Raw genomic sequence first — 15,641 nt, 5'->3', positions numbered from 1 at the left:
TTGGCAGGACTAGTAAAGGCCAAACCACGGCAGGAGGGGTGCTGTGGGCAGGAAAAGAAGCATCAGGAGTGACATCTGAAATAACTTGCAAACTTCCCTGCTAGCTTCCCCATTCACTTTGCTTGTTGGAAGCTGACAGGGAAGGTTGCAAATGATGAGCATGTGACCACAAGGATGCTGTGAATTCTGATGGCACAAAGATAGCATAGTTTCTGTGATTCATGCCCTAATTGGATTACTGCAAAAAAAGATTCTATGCGGGTTAACTCTTGAAAATGGTTTAGAAGCTGCATCTGGTGCAGAATGTAGCTCACCAACTGTTACAAAGAAGAGCTAAATGGGACCACATATCACCACTTCTGTAAACCCTACACCAGTTATGGTGAACCTTTTCGGCACCAAGTGCTGAAAAGGGAGCACTTTGTGTGCGAAGGCCAGCTGATTGTCACATGCACATACGCCCCAGAAACCCAGAAAAGGAACGGGAGATGCCGCAAGTGCCAGGCGACATGGCTCCGTGTGCCACTTTGGACACGTGTGCCATAGGTTCGCCATTACGGCCCTACACTGTCCCAATTCAATGTACTGACATTAGTAAGTACAGTATTTTTTGGACTATAAGATGCACCTAGCTTTTGGGGAGGAAAACAAGAAAAAAAAATCTGCCTCTGCCTCCCAGTGTCCATCCAGTATTCATGTGTTCCATTCGCCACCGCTCATTCGGCGGTGCCACCCATTCACTGCCGCCCGTTCGCTGGCGCCTGATCTGCACCACCCATTCACCACCATGGCCTGTTCACTGCTGCTGCTGCGGCCTGTTCTAGAACAGCTGATCAGCTCCGCACCAAACCCCTCCCCCCTGCTGCAATATTCCCTGTATAAAATGCACAGATATTTCTACCCACTTTTTTGGGGAGGAAGTGCATTTTATACTCTGAAAAATATGGTATTTAAATGATCTTTAAAAAATTTGCTCCCCTGCTACCATTGAATCCAAGTTCAGCTTGTGGTGCCACAGCCAGGAATAGGATCTTTCTGGTGGCAACACCCCTATTATTACACACTATTTGGAGTGAATGACAGATTGCCCCACATTTGCTCTGTTTCCTTTATCTAGGAATCTGAACTGTAAACATTATTTCAGGCCAAACTGTCTTTTAGACTATCTATTACATGGCTATTTTTAACCACGAACCTTTAGTATTTTTCATCAGTTCAAATTGAGCTCTTTTGGGTTACCATCCTTACCATCACCTATGCCATCATTTTTAGACATTATTTACTTTCCTTGGATCAATATTTTCATTATACCAACCTTTGACCAAAAGTCCTCTGATACTAAATATTAAAACTAACAGGAATAATCTTCCCTTTCAAAATGGAGCAATCAGAAGCAATTTAGTTTGCTGTTAACTTTGCAAATCAAAGCAGAGCTGATTTCCTTGCACATGTTTTTAGGCAAAAAAGCACTACGTGCCTTTAATTCAGAGCGGCTGGCAGACTCACATAGTTAATTTCAGAAACTGAGGATTGTCTCAAATAGAGTACATCAAGATTTGGTGAAAGCATCTGCCCATACCAGTATAGCCATGGTCAGCTCCTCCCGAACCTCTTCGAGGGCTCCAATATCTGCCCACGTCACATCAGGAACAGTGACAAAGCCTTCTCTCTTCGCAGAGGGTTGCACTAAAGAGAGAGCAACAGTGAAATCCTTCAACTCAATGCATAGCTTCTGCAGTTGAGCCTCCCCCACGGGATCTGGCTCCTTTAGCAACTGGAGCAATCTTTGCAATTCATCCTAAAGAAGGGAGATTAGAGGAGGAGGAAAATAAAATAAAAACAGATTAGACTGGGGATAAAAGACGCACACCTTTAAATTTACCGATAAAAATCTGGAATCCAACTGCAAGGTATTTTAAAAGGCCCACATTAATGTCAGCTAGTATGGCTTTTTCAAGATAATCTTTGTTTTTTTTTTAAAAAAAATGATTTATTTATCAGATTAACAGACTAGGAATATTGTGAAGTTTTTTAAAAACATAAAATACTGGTAAGTAATTGCCTTTAGTGGAATAGGAACATGTTTCTCCCTCTATTGAATAATACTCATTAATATCTTTTTAAAAGTTTTCTCATATATAATGAGAAACTTCCTTCATTCCAGTAGTGGTCACAACTAATGCACTAGATGAAGATATATCAAGGTCCTCTGCCCATTGCTGTTAACTGTACCTTGAGCAGTAGATATGAGTCCAAGAGGACCCTCAAGTTTCAAGACTACTCAGCAGAGGGAATGTGACCCCATCCTGAACTAAAGATGGAATCTCTCTGGAATCATATGGTTTATCAGTCTAGAACAGGGGTGTCAAACTCAAGGCCCATGGGGCCGGCCTGGAAATATCAAAGGACCGGCCTGTGGTGCCTCTGGTGGCTAAAACAGGCTGCGTGCAGCCCCCCACACCTTGTTTTCACCCTCCATGGCCTCCTGTAGCTCTCTGCTGGCCGAAAATGGCCTGAAAAACGCCCCCAAAATGCCTGGCAGAGTGCTGCAGGAGGCCATGGAGGATGAAAATAAGGTGCAGGGGGGCTGCGTGCAAACCCTTGCACCTGGTTTCGGCCGGCAGGGTGCAGGAGGAGAACTACAGTGCCGATCCGGCCCTCGAAGAAATCCAGTTTGACACCCCTGGTCTAGAATTATTCTGTTTTACTAGGATTATGCTTTAGCCAGTTCTTTGCCATCTACACCAAATTGAATCCAGCTCTTGATGGCCTGAGATTGAGATAGAACTTTATCTATCACCAGTATGCTGATGATGATTCTCATTTGCTGACAGATAATTTTCATAGAATTTATTTCATAGACTACATAATAAGTAAACTAGATAATTTCATCCACCAGTTTCATGTAGATATTCACCATGAATGGGGATAACATCAAGCCTTGTGGCATTCTATAATTGGAGCCTAGAACACACTCTCTCCATCATTATTTACAATGACTGAAAGTAACTTTTCAGAGGGGAGGAGAACCGTTACATCCATTGCTACCCATCCTTAAGTCAGGAGGAGGCAATCATAAATCAAGGGTGAAAACTATGGCGACTTTACGATCTGTGGACTCCCATGCTGTCTCAGGAATTCTGGGAGTTGAAGTCCATTGGTCATAACGTTGCCATAGCTGGCCATCACTGCATAATATGATCAATGGTATTGAAAGCTACAGAGAAATTAAGTATTATTAAAAGGGTCACATTCCTATTTCATAGCTCCTCTTGCTATATTCTTCAGACTAGAACTATAGACAGACAGACAGATGCTTTCAAGTCAGTGTTGAGTCCGGGCAACCGTCTGGACTAGTCACTGCAGTTTTCTTGGTTAAGATTTTGGAAATAGTTTGCCATTGTCTCCTTCCTAGGGCTGAGAGAGAGTGACTGGCTCAAGGTCATTGAGGTGGCTTTGCACCTAACTTTGCACCTAATTTTCTGGCCTGATACCCTAACTTCTACACTAAACTGGTTGAAATGCTATATTTAATTATACATTTTTATTTTCCTTTTTTAAATATATCTGCAGTTAATATATACGATTTTCTTCTAGGAAAATCCCCTTTTATATACCCAAACATGGACCAAATGGATACAATAAGCTACATGTGAAATATATACTTTAGTAGGAAGATCTGGTTCTTCAGCAACTTTTTTCACATTTTCTTTTGTTCTCTTTTGCATGTCTTGTCCAAGTGTTACTTCTTCATTTTTTGTAACTTCCCATTTCTTCCCATTTAGCTTAACAAGAACTCTGTTAACTGTGCACATTGCTGCCTCACGGCAAAGGGCCAAAAGGTCAGCACCAACGTAGCCTGGCGTCATATGAGCCAAATGTCCAAAATCAAAAGGTTCTTGAAGTCGAAGCTTTCGACACAATGTCTTCAGAATTCTGGTGAAAAGAAAATGAAGATGATTTTGCAGCTGAACTTACATCCCAAAATATTTAGTTAATTAAATGTAATATTGTTTTAATAATTTATTCTTATCACCTTCCAAAAGATAGAACTTGATGAAACCATTTCTGTTTAGCCCATCCCCCCTCCAAACAGCATAATCAGTGAAAAGATTAAGATATGGAGTGTTCAAAATATTAAATATATTTCCACTTCTATGCTGAGGCAATATTTACAAACATGAGAAGCATTTAAATATCTATGCTGAAACAATTCTGACTACTGGTAGTCCTCAACCTGTGACCAGAATTGAGCCCAAATTTTCCGTTGCTAAGCAAGGCAGTGGTTAAGTGAGCTTTGCCCCCATTTTACGACTTTTGCAATAGTTGTTAAGTGAATCTGACTTCCTCCACTGACTTTGGTTATTGGAAGCCATTTGGGAAGGCTACAAATGGTGATCCCATGACCCCAATCACTGTAACTGACATAAATACACGGCAGTTGCCAAGTGCCCGAATTTTGATCACATGACCATTGGGATGCTGCAATGGGTATGAAAACTGTTCCTAGGCCCCTTTTTTCAGTGCTGTGGTAACTTCAAACAGACACTAAACAAATGGTGGTAAATCGATGACTACCTGTATATGACAGCCAATAAATAAAACTTCATTTCCTTTGAATTTATTTTTATTACTTGCTGAGATAACCAGGCTTATCATGCAGTCACTTTTATTGATACTTCAATAAATTCTGACTAACTGATAATCAGAATTGAGTGCCTTCCTCTTGTGAAAAAAACCTATTAGTAATCAAATGCTCATGTCAACTATGCTCAAGATGAAATGTGCTACCTATTCTTTAAGATGACAGATATGGAAACTTCATCTCCCAATCAGGCAATGAAAAGCTTCTCCCCCCAAACATTATTGCAACTACTGGATGGCAAAAGAACACACTCTGGGAAGGAGAGGGCCTGGTGGCTCAGCAGACTGATAGCATTGTGATTAACACCAGCTGTCTGCAATTACTGTAAGTTCGAATCTCACCAGGCTCAAGGTTGACTCAGCCTTCCATCCTTTCTAAGGTAGGTAAATTGAGGACCCAGTTTGTGGGGGCAATAAGCTAACTTTGTATAAATATACAAAAGTATGAAGGCTATTGCTTAACGCATTGTAAGCCGCCCTGAGTCTCCAGAGAAGGGCGGCATATAAATCAAATTAAAAAAAAAAAAAAAAACCAAGTTCAAATCTTTTCAATTTTTGGAATATAAAAGAAATACATTCTTGAGAGAGATAAAGGAACCCACATAAGCCTGCCTAATGTAAATAAAATCTTTCATTTTCTATTGCTGTTCAGTCTGTCAATTTATTGAAGATTTTGTGGCTGGCTAGGCAAATGCCAATTATGACTTTCAAATCTACTGTATATGACAGGCAGCAACATAGTTTTCATGAGCTTTTAATACTGCAACAGTATTTACTACTCAAGCAATAGTTAAGTCCTCTAATCTTCCCTTGTTAAAAATCTATCCAAGAGAATCTTTGGACTTCAAATTAGTTTATAAAATAAAAAGAAGGCTGACAGACTTTTCTCTTGCTGCTTCATCTGGAATCCCCAAACAAATTTCTCGGTCAAATCTTCCTGCACGTCTCAGGGCTGGGTCCAGTGAATCTGGCCTGTTGGTTGCTCCAATGACAAGGACCTGAGCTGCAGTGGGCAACGTATTCAAGTCTGAAAGAGGAAGCAAAGAAGCGAACAGCTATTAATGAAGCAGCTGATGTTGTGTTACCAAAACTATAGTAATAGCAAAACTATTCACATGGCACCCAAGAGGATAGACATTTTAATATGTATGCTCATTCTGAGTAATGCATGTACTATTGCTCTCTGATATGTAAAAATAGATAAACATAGTGTTGGACACTATTGTGTTGGACAAAATTTAAAATACACAGAGACATTCTCTGTCTCTTGACAGAATTCAATCTAACAAAGCGTGCCTGCATATGGGACCTTGGCCTCAAGGACCTTGATCTGAATGGACAGTGCAAATAATGGTTCAGGGTTTTTTTCTATTTTATTCAAGCTTTTGGTAACACACGGAAACAGTTTTATTGCTAGCTAAGCTTTGCAAATATGATTTACAGCGAGTTAATTGTTTAATATTCTGCTCTAAATGCCGCCTCCCTCTCCCTCTACCAACAAGCTAGTGTTTTAACAACTTTCAGCCTCAGAGCAACTCTAAGCATGTATTTGCAGATTATAATGCAAGCTTAATATTTGCATGCACCATTCTATGTATACTCCTCTCTAGGTTCCAATTCTAGAGATAGGGAAGGCCTTGATGGCAATTCTGTCTCTTGGTTTTGCCTGGCAAATTATTTTCTGCCAGCTTTTCCTTGATAAGACAAAGCTTTGATCCCTCATCATCTGCCAACCACATCAAGCCATCTGGTTTATAATCACTTCCTTCCCACACTTCTTTTTGCTGGGGTTCAAATCTCTAAGACCTAAGCCTAAAAATATTTTTTTTTTAAAAAATCGCCTTGTGGCAAGATGGGCAGAAAATAAATAAAACTGCCGAAAATCACACTATTGAAAATTGCCAGTTCTGCTATCATTTTAATGGCTCATTTTTGAGGTGCTTTGCGAATTACAATAGGTTGGGGGCTGGATATGGTTGTGACTTGATGAATCCTGTGTTAATATAGGACTGCAAATAAATACCCGTGAAATATTTTGTTTAATTATTAACATTCAAAATCTTCATAAATATCATTCATTCAAATACATTTCTTTAAAATTTCCCAGCATTTTCCTGGAACTGCAAGGTCTGATTCTTTTGACTCATCCAAGCGCTGATCCATTGGCTATGACAGGAATTGGCCATCCAGCTTCTTGCCTGAACCTGATGTTTTAGACTGAGCAGGAGTTAACTAGCCCAAAGTCACCCAGCCAACATCCATGGCTAAAATGGAACTAGAACTCACAATCCTCTGGTTTTTAGTCTGTCTTAACCACTAGACCAAACTGACTCTCTTATTTGTTTAAATGTATGTATGATGTTGCAAAAAGCTTGAAGCACAAGCAGTAAAGAAACAGAAGGAACAGATCAGAAAAGTCAGTATCTATGTTTATTGTTGACTGGAAATGCCTTATGTTTGAATAAAAAAGAAAAACTGAACTTTTGATGTATGGTTTTGATGATTAGACAGGATAGATTATAGGAGCAAAAGAGTTTTGTTGTAACCATAAAGCAAGAGGTAAATTTATGTTTGTACTTAGAATTTACGCTTTTGAGATGGTGCTACAGGTATGTCTCTTGCTTCTCTTCTGATTAAAGGAAATAAAAATTCTCATCTCCTTGGATAAAGACTTTGATCATTGGGTAATTAATTTTTTATGATATATTATCTTGTTTTTAACAAGCTATTGGCATGGCAGCTAGACTCAAACAGTTAACTTAATTCCAACTGCGTCACTATCTGCTGAGCCGGAAAAGATGGCAGAGGAGGATTCTTTTACTAACTTGTTAAAAGAGATCCTGACTCAAGTACAAGTCTTGAAGAAATGAAGAAGCTTCTTGAATGAGAAGCAAAAGGTTTTCAAGGGAAAAAAACTCAAGAAACGCCAGTTGCCTTTTGAAACAGCACCTTTGGGACAACCATGACCTAGATGATTGAGAATCTCCATAGACATCTTGAAGCTGATCCAAAAAGAGCTGGCTCAGCTTAAGAATTATTTAAGAAAATATGACTAAATAGTAAGACCGATTATAAGCCCACAAGACCATAACTCAAATCAGCCATATTATTTTGGATAAACAAATTATTTACTTAGCATCAAAACTGAGGAGAAACGATTACATAGTATTAGTATTGAAAATCCCCCTAATCAATCAAACCTGGCTACATTTATGGATGATTATTTTCAGAAAGGTCCTCTTTTGGGGAATGGATCTTCCAGTCAAGATTGAACGTGTGCTTAAAATTCCTCTAAAGAGGTGAAAACTGGAATTAATTCCAACACCATTACCATGCAATTCCTTCATGTTAGTAGAAGATATGAGATTTTACATATATTTTACCAGGAAACAATAAAATCTCCACTGACGTGGAATTCTAGAGAAATTAAGATATCAATCTATTCCAATTCCAGTAAGGAAGTATCAGATAAAAGAAGATTGTTCATAAAAGCCAGGAGTCTCACCAGATCAGCATAACTACAATATTTTATGAGCTTCCCAGCAATGTTCTGTAACAATCAGATTCAGTGTTGATAATCTTGTGAATGCAGAAGCCTTTATCTTATTGTTGAAATCAGTTGATGGATAAGTTTAATTGTATCCCAATCAAGAATCATAGAAATGATTAAGGGAGAAATTTGATCGGGGGGGGGGGGAAGTCTTTTTTTTTCTTTTCTTTGTATTTTTACCAACTTTATGATAATGAGTCTGGGCATATTACCAATTTAGGTCTAACTAAATACTTGAATCTGTTTTGTATATTTACTTGTAATAAGAAAGTTGAATTACAGAGGTATTTCAACAAGAAATCATTAAGTTCCTTCTATTTCTTTGGGTATTTAGGGTACTTTTCCGTTTAGAATAATAGTATAAGAATATTACTAGTTTGATGTTTCTTGAGCTGTTAGCTTTCTCTGTGATTTCTCCCTCCCCCACCACATTCTTTATATTAGTTTGTATTTGTTTTTAGCTTTTTTAAAAAATATTCTTTTCCTTGTAATACATAAACAGTTGTAAGGAATGAGTACAGATGAATAGCATAAATGCACAAATATTTGCTTTTGTGTTGGATAAACAAACTACATTTTGTCATGCGAAAGTTTCCAATGCAATACATTAATTTTTAAGGTGCTACCAAACCTTTGTACCATTTGGACACACTGAGGCAGAACAACAGGCTGTGAAACAAAGCAGTAAGCAAATGCCCCTCAGAATGCGTTGCTACTCAAAGACATCTGAAACTCAGAAATCTATGAATGATATTCTGGCAAAATGTCCCAAAGGTCCTTTTTCAAGAGGCAACTGGACTTTCTGGCTTTTCTTTGAAGATATTTCACTTCTCATCCAAGAAGTTTCTTCAGCTCTGACTGGATGGTGGAAAATGGAAGGATTTATACTCCCTGCAGACAACTGGTCATTTGTATTCTTTTAGTGAGTTATTAAGGCCACCTGGAAGTTTATCTGTGTCATCAGGATCACCTGAGTGGTGCAAATGGGTGTGGATCTTTCTTGGAACTGTTACATTGGGTAACCAAAACAACCACTTCATAAATGCATGGTACAACATAGGAGAACAAATCCATCAAGACTGGATTCAGCAGTCCATCTGCATTTAAAAGACAAAGGCCACTCTTTTGAAGACAGCAAAGTCCACATTTTGGATAGAGAGGACCACTGGTTTGAAAGAGGGGTCAAAGAGGCCATCTATGTCAAAATTGAACAGCCCTCCCTCAACAGAGGGGGAGGGATACAACATCATCTATCTCCAATCTACAACACAGTCTTTTCAGCAGTTCCAAGAAGGTTCCACACCCATTTGCACCACTCAGGTGACCCTGATGACACAGATAAACCTCCAGATGGCCATAACGACTTGCTAAAAGAATGGAAATGACCAGCTGTCTGCAAGGAATATAATCCTCCCATTCTCCATCATCCATTCAGAGCTGAAGAAGCTTCTTGGATGAGAAGCGAAATGTCTTCAAAGAAAAACCAGAAAGTCTCTTGGAAAAAAAGCACCTTTGGGACAACCATAACCTGGATGACTGAGAATCTCCATAGACATTCTGGCAAAATGTTGAAATGGAAATGTCAATTAAAAGCAGATTAATCTAAGGGGAGCATACATATTTTCAAAATAAAATAAAACTTGACTGAAGTTAAAAAAAATAACAATTTACTTTAAAGAATTAAAATACAGACCATCCATGCAAGTCAGTAACTGGGATACAATTCTCCGCTCCATGTCCTTTGAAGCTATTTCTCTTTTTGGTGTGATAGCATCAATTTCATCTATGAAAAGGATGCATGGTGCATTGGTCTAGAAATATAAGACAAATACTCCATCAGTACAAGCCCAGAAATTATATAAATTGAAGCATGTTATGGTTTTCATTTTATAATTTTAAAATATACATTCACTGAGACATTGACATTTAGAATCTGAACTAAGATTTTTACTATGTATTGGATATTAAACCTTAATTATTTCCCCATGCTAGAGAAAGAGATCTGCATAATGTTTCTATATTATACCTATTTGAGGTGTGTGGAAAGTGGGATTCTGCACATGAAAGAGACTATATTACTGTGCTCCTTTCTTCCTTCTGCCATTCTTACCCTATCCTATCTCATACCAGGCTACCCTAAATCCTTCTTTATACTTAATGTTTATCAAATCATTGAGTAAGTAGTTTTGCCATGAGCAACGAACAATTAAGAATAAGAATAATTTTATTTCTATACCGCCCTTCTCCCGAAGGACTCAGGGCGGTGTACAGCCTATTAAAAGCACAAGACAAACATCAATTAAAATAATTTAAAATTATTAAATAATTCAAATTTCCATAATTTGAAAACAAGATGAAATATTTGAAATAATGGAGTAAGCAATTACTTGTTTGACAAAAATGCTTGACATCTATCAATTATTTAGCAGTCTAGCACAGTTAAAATATGAATCTCTCCAATCTTTGGAAAACACTTTTCTGTATTTTTGTCCTATTACTTTACAATATGCTATACTGTAATATACTGTAAAGTATTTCCTGTACCAGTGATGGCTAACCTTTTTGCCATCGTGTGCCAGGAAAGGGGGGGTGGGGTGGGGGAGGGTCACGCATGCGCGTGCCCACACCGATAATTCTATGCGCCCTGCCCTACGCATGCAACCCCCCCTCCCCCCACTCCTGGCACGCGATGGCCTGGTAGGCCCGTTTTTCTTTCTTACCTGGTTCCAGATCCTCTCTATTTATCTGGGAAGGGCAAAAACAGCCTTTCTCACTCCCTCAGAGGCCCTCCAAAGGCCTGTGAGGGAGTGAGAAAGGCCCATTTCCCAACTCCCAACCTCTCTAGGAGTCTCTGGAGGCTGGGGACAGCAAAAAAGTCACTTCCTGTCCCACCAGGAGTTGGGAAATGGGCCGTTTCAGGTCTTTGGAGGGCCTCCGAGGGAGTGAGAAAGGCTGTTTTCGCCCTTCGCAGATGCATAGAGAGGATCTGGAGCCAGATATGAAAGAAAAACAGGCCTTCCCCATGCACCCCCCCAGGCCCTCCGGAGGCAGGAAACAGCCTGTTTCCCTAATTCTGGTGGGCCCAGAAGGCCCGAAAATCAGCTGGCCGGCGCGCGCATGCATGCCAGAGCTGAGCTGGCGTGCCACTGATATGGCTACGCATGCCACCTGTGGCACACATGCCATAGGTTCGCCATCATGGTCCTATACTATACAGTATGTCATGTATACTTTACTTTGTATACATGACATAATATTATAAAACATATTCTCAACTGTGCAACAACTGTGCCACCTAGCTAGCCTGATCAAGAGTAAATCTTCTGTAGGAAAGGACCTATAGGTTACGTACAGGTTTACTAACTACAATATATATATATATTTCACCAATAAACACAATTACTTATAAAGAAAGACAAGAACTTTTTATATATTTGTTAAGTGACATAGAGATGGTTATCAAAAATAGTTTTCTTAAATGAACACAATACTGGATGGTTAACTGCCTAATGGTTTGACTATCCTGCTCCCAAATGGAATAAAATAGGTTCAATCTTGGATCTCCTTTGTTGACCCAAAAAGAAAAAAGAAAGAAAAGGAAAAAAAAAGATAGAAATCCACAAAAAACCAAAAATGCCATTTTGGTTAAAGGAAAAGGAAAAGAAAAAAGTGACAAAAGGAAATGCCATATTTCAGCTTCTTCCAAGTAGTTGGACTGAAACTCTTATTCCAGCCAACAGAACTATAAAGATATGACATAATGACATACAAGACACATGTGACACAGTGGTTAGAATGTAGGCTACTTCTGCTGATCACTGGCTGCCAGCAGTTTGGGTCTCACCGGCTCAAGGTTGACTCCGCCTCCCATCCTTCCGAGGTGGGCAAAATGAGGACCCAGAGTGTTGGGGGCAATATGCTGATTCTGTAAACCGCTTAGAGAGGGCTGTAAAGCACTGTGAAGTAGTATATAAGTCTAAGTGCTAGTGCTAAGTGCTATATGAGTTGTCGCTTAACACATCTGAAGCACCAGGTGCAGAAAAGTCTGTGTGTAGACAGACCCAATTCACTAGGCATTTTTGCATTTATCCAATAAAAATGTTCTCTGGGAGGATTACACAATGTGTAAAAAAAATATGACTCATGTCTACAGAACAGCAAGCTGAATGAAATGAAATAGTTAGTGACTATTTAAAAAATTTAAATAATTTAATTTTTAAAAAATTAAAAACTGAAATCCAAAACTGTGTGACCAATCATCAAGTTACAGCCATTGGGTAATGACAGGTATTCTGAACCTAGTTTTATGCTGAAGTTAAAAATAATGATAACACATTTCTGCAGTTATAACCTGATTTGAGAAGGATTCACTACTCAAGGAACAAAAAAGTGAAATAGGGAAGGAATAAAAATGAGTTAGAATCTTATGCCAGTGATGATGTAATATTAAATCTTGCTTAGTAATTTCTTCTCTCATATTCATATTTGGCCATGCTCATAATGAAGATGCCAGAAGAGGGATGAAGTAATAAAATACTTTTTTTTAAGGGTCTTACCACAGCTTGATCAAAGAGCTCCCTTAATTTCTGTTCAGAATCACCAGACACTCCAGATACAATCTCAGTTGCAGCCACTTTGAGTATTGGTAATTCAAGTTCCTAGAATAAAAAGAAAAGAAGAAAACAAACAGATTTAATCTAAGGAACAACATTTAGCAAGATTTGGACTAAACAGAGGAAAAATGAATAGTGGGAAAAAAGGGATCGGGGCTCACATTCTGTTCCAGCAGGTAATGATCAAAAAGGCAAGTGCCTTGCAGTTATCCTGCAAGTACTGCTTTGTTTAATAAGATACCACAGTCAAGGAAAATACCCTGAGAAGAGCCCTCAGATTGCAACCTTGTGACTTTCTAGAGGGCCTGAACATGCAGGCAAGAAGACAGAATTTGTTCCTGGAAGAAGCAGCATTTTAAGAAGACAAACATGTCTGACGTTTAACATTTTCAATAATGAACAGTTTAGCAGGAAAAGTAATTGTTCTAACAACCTCACCCCGGCAATTGCTTGTGCTAGTAATGTCTTCCCACACCCCGGTGGTCCGTGCAAAAGAAATCCTCGAGGAGGAACAGCTCCTAAATGAGTGTAGACTTCAGGATGACGGATATGTATCAGCATCTTACATATTTCCTACAATAAAAATGGCGATGTTGAAGTAAAATTAATTTGACTGCTATCATTTGCTGCTCTGCTTTTAGATTCCAAATCAGGATATATAGGGAAATAGTTACAGGGATTTGTTGATTATGCTGGATATCCTTTGTCGTTGTCAATGGCCTTTTAATCTCAACTTCTGTCCCTATTTTGCCTAAGGGTAAGTTGTAAGACAGCTGTAGCGCTAATGATTCTGGAGAGAATGTGGAATTCAGCCCTAGCAATTAACATTGAAGCGTGAAGACGAATTGGATTAATGAAGGAATGTTTGTAGTTTTACTGAAGAGATGCTTAACTGCTACAAGTGTTTTTTTTTTTTCCTTTTAACAACCTTGTAAACCCTTGCATCAGGGTGGAGTCAGGGTGACTGAATGGAGCCCTTCCTGATGCCTATGCGGAGCTCACAGCATATACTTTCTCTTTGCTGCTACCTTGGACTGAATTCATTGGTTTCTGATTGCGAGGTGAGAGCGCCACCTCTAGGCCACCATGCCACTCTTAACTGCTACAAGTATATTTATCTCTATTGATGAAGGCAGGCGCATTCAGAGTGAGAAACACTGAATATCTTCTCTTATTCATGAACTCAGTAACACATATTTTCCTTTGTAAATTGGACTTGAGAGTTTCGCTCAACAAAGTTAACCTATTTTACTTTTTTCAAATAATCATACCACTTATACATGAATGAAGCCTGACAAAGTAATTTCAGCGAAAGTAATAAGCAGACACGGGTGCTTTCACCAGAGTTGTTGTGATAGCAAAATTGTAATCCTAAAACCTGCCTACAATTTCTTAAAAACCGTAACTTTCATTTTGAAATTTAGCAGGTTTCTAGTCCTTAAGGCTACAAAAGATGTGCTTGAAATTTATCATTTATGAATGATATATAATGCAGTATCAAGAAATATGTCAAATTAAGGAGTAAATGTTTCAATGCCCCTTCCAATTGGTAAAGACAGGAATATGCAACTAAGCAGGCTTGTTAAGACAACTGGATTTCATTTAACAAAGAATAGTAATTGCTTTCCAACATAGCATATTCAGCATCATTTTAAATTAGATTTATGATTTACGCCTTCTATACTTCACCGTGTTTCAGCTGAAATTTTTTAAAAAGAGATAAGTTAAATCTAACCTTCAAAATCTCATCGTTGCCTCCTATATCCTCAAATGCCACTGAGGAAGTTTGCAGCACTATTTCTCTTGATTTAACTGCAGAAAAATCAGAAAATATTAGAAGACCAATTGCAGCTGATTGGTTGTTTTAAACAGAAGGAAAACAGACACAAACTTCATAAAGATTAAGGTGAACAAATTTTATAATAACAAAGTGAAATATCCCTTTACATTTTCCCATATAGGTACAAACAGGCCACCTCTTACCTTTCTGCTGCTTCAAAACTGATTCTATTTCTTCATCTACATTAGGGAATTCAACTTTTCTCCGTTTATATTTTTTGTTCTTTGACTTCTTTCTTGCAGTTTCCAAAATAGAAACATTTTCTGCATTCTACATCACAAAGAAAAGTTTCTTAATATACTTTATCCAGCAAGTTACAATGCAAAGGCTAGGCAAGATAATGGGCTTTTAAACGAAGATACAAAGAGCTTCTGCTGCTGCCCTAGCACTTCCAACACTTGCTTCCCCCTCCTTTTATTCATTTTACTTTTTAAAATATAGATACCTTTAAATGTCTGCCTAAATAGCTCACATTATGTGATAACCATAGTTAAAAATATCTGATAATCTATTTTTAGATAAAATGGCCTCTCAGACTATTATTTTTTGGACTGAGTCAGTTTCTTAAAATGAAGCCAAATTTCAAAATCTTGTAAAACTTAAAAACCAAATTTCATTTCTTTCAGAAAGCTTCCAAGCCATTTTCTTTAACTTGAGCTTTTGTTACGTGAATTATTAGATCCTGGTGCTACTGATGCTTCAGTAGTTTTACATCTATTGGAGGAATTAATTGTGTCTCCAAAGCCAACATTCCATTGTTATGAGAAACTGAAATAATGTAGTAACATTAGTATATTTAGATGAACAGATCTGAACACTGTGTTTTTGTAAATCAGTGGAACATAACTTTAAAGAATCAGTCTCCTTTGATCTTAAAAAATTAACACACAGAAAATTTTATGAATCTAAGAGCACAGAAAATATTTAGTAAGGATCACTTATTAAATGACATCATTTAGCTGATGGATACAATCCATGAGCTAGAAATTAAATA

At 38.2% G+C, this 15,641-nt stretch overlaps 1 protein-coding gene across 5 annotated transcripts in view; it reads right to left on the bottom strand.

Moving 5' to 3' along the window:
• The window catches only part of NVL (nuclear VCP like), a 56,618-nt gene that overhangs the window by 33,296 nt on the left and 7,681 nt on the right, over window positions 1-15,641 (bottom strand). For all 5 annotated transcript variants that reach the window (XM_034427907.3, XM_034427908.3, XM_060692468.2 and 2 more), the window contains 8 exons: window positions 14,791-14,917; window positions 14,543-14,619; window positions 13,246-13,380; window positions 12,751-12,852; window positions 9,888-10,005; window positions 5,527-5,671; window positions 3,666-3,936; window positions 1,580-1,798 (listed from right to left, as the gene is read on the bottom strand). In XM_034427907.3, the coding sequence (XP_034283798.2) occupies window positions 1,580-1,798; window positions 3,666-3,936; window positions 5,527-5,671; window positions 9,888-10,005; window positions 12,751-12,852; window positions 13,246-13,380; window positions 14,543-14,619; window positions 14,791-14,917 (1,194 nt within the window). The remainder of the gene's footprint in view (window positions 1-1,579; window positions 1,799-3,665; window positions 3,937-5,526; window positions 5,672-9,887; window positions 10,006-12,750; window positions 12,853-13,245; window positions 13,381-14,542; window positions 14,620-14,790; window positions 14,918-15,641) is intronic.

This window comes from Pantherophis guttatus, chromosome 1 (assembly GCF_059756535.1).
Source record: "Pantherophis guttatus breed Tessera chromosome 1, ASM5975653v1, whole genome shotgun sequence".
Classification (NCBI taxonomy): Eukaryota; Metazoa; Chordata; class Lepidosauria; order Squamata; family Colubridae; genus Pantherophis; species Pantherophis guttatus.
This window is presented reverse-complemented; position numbering and strand designations above follow the sequence as displayed.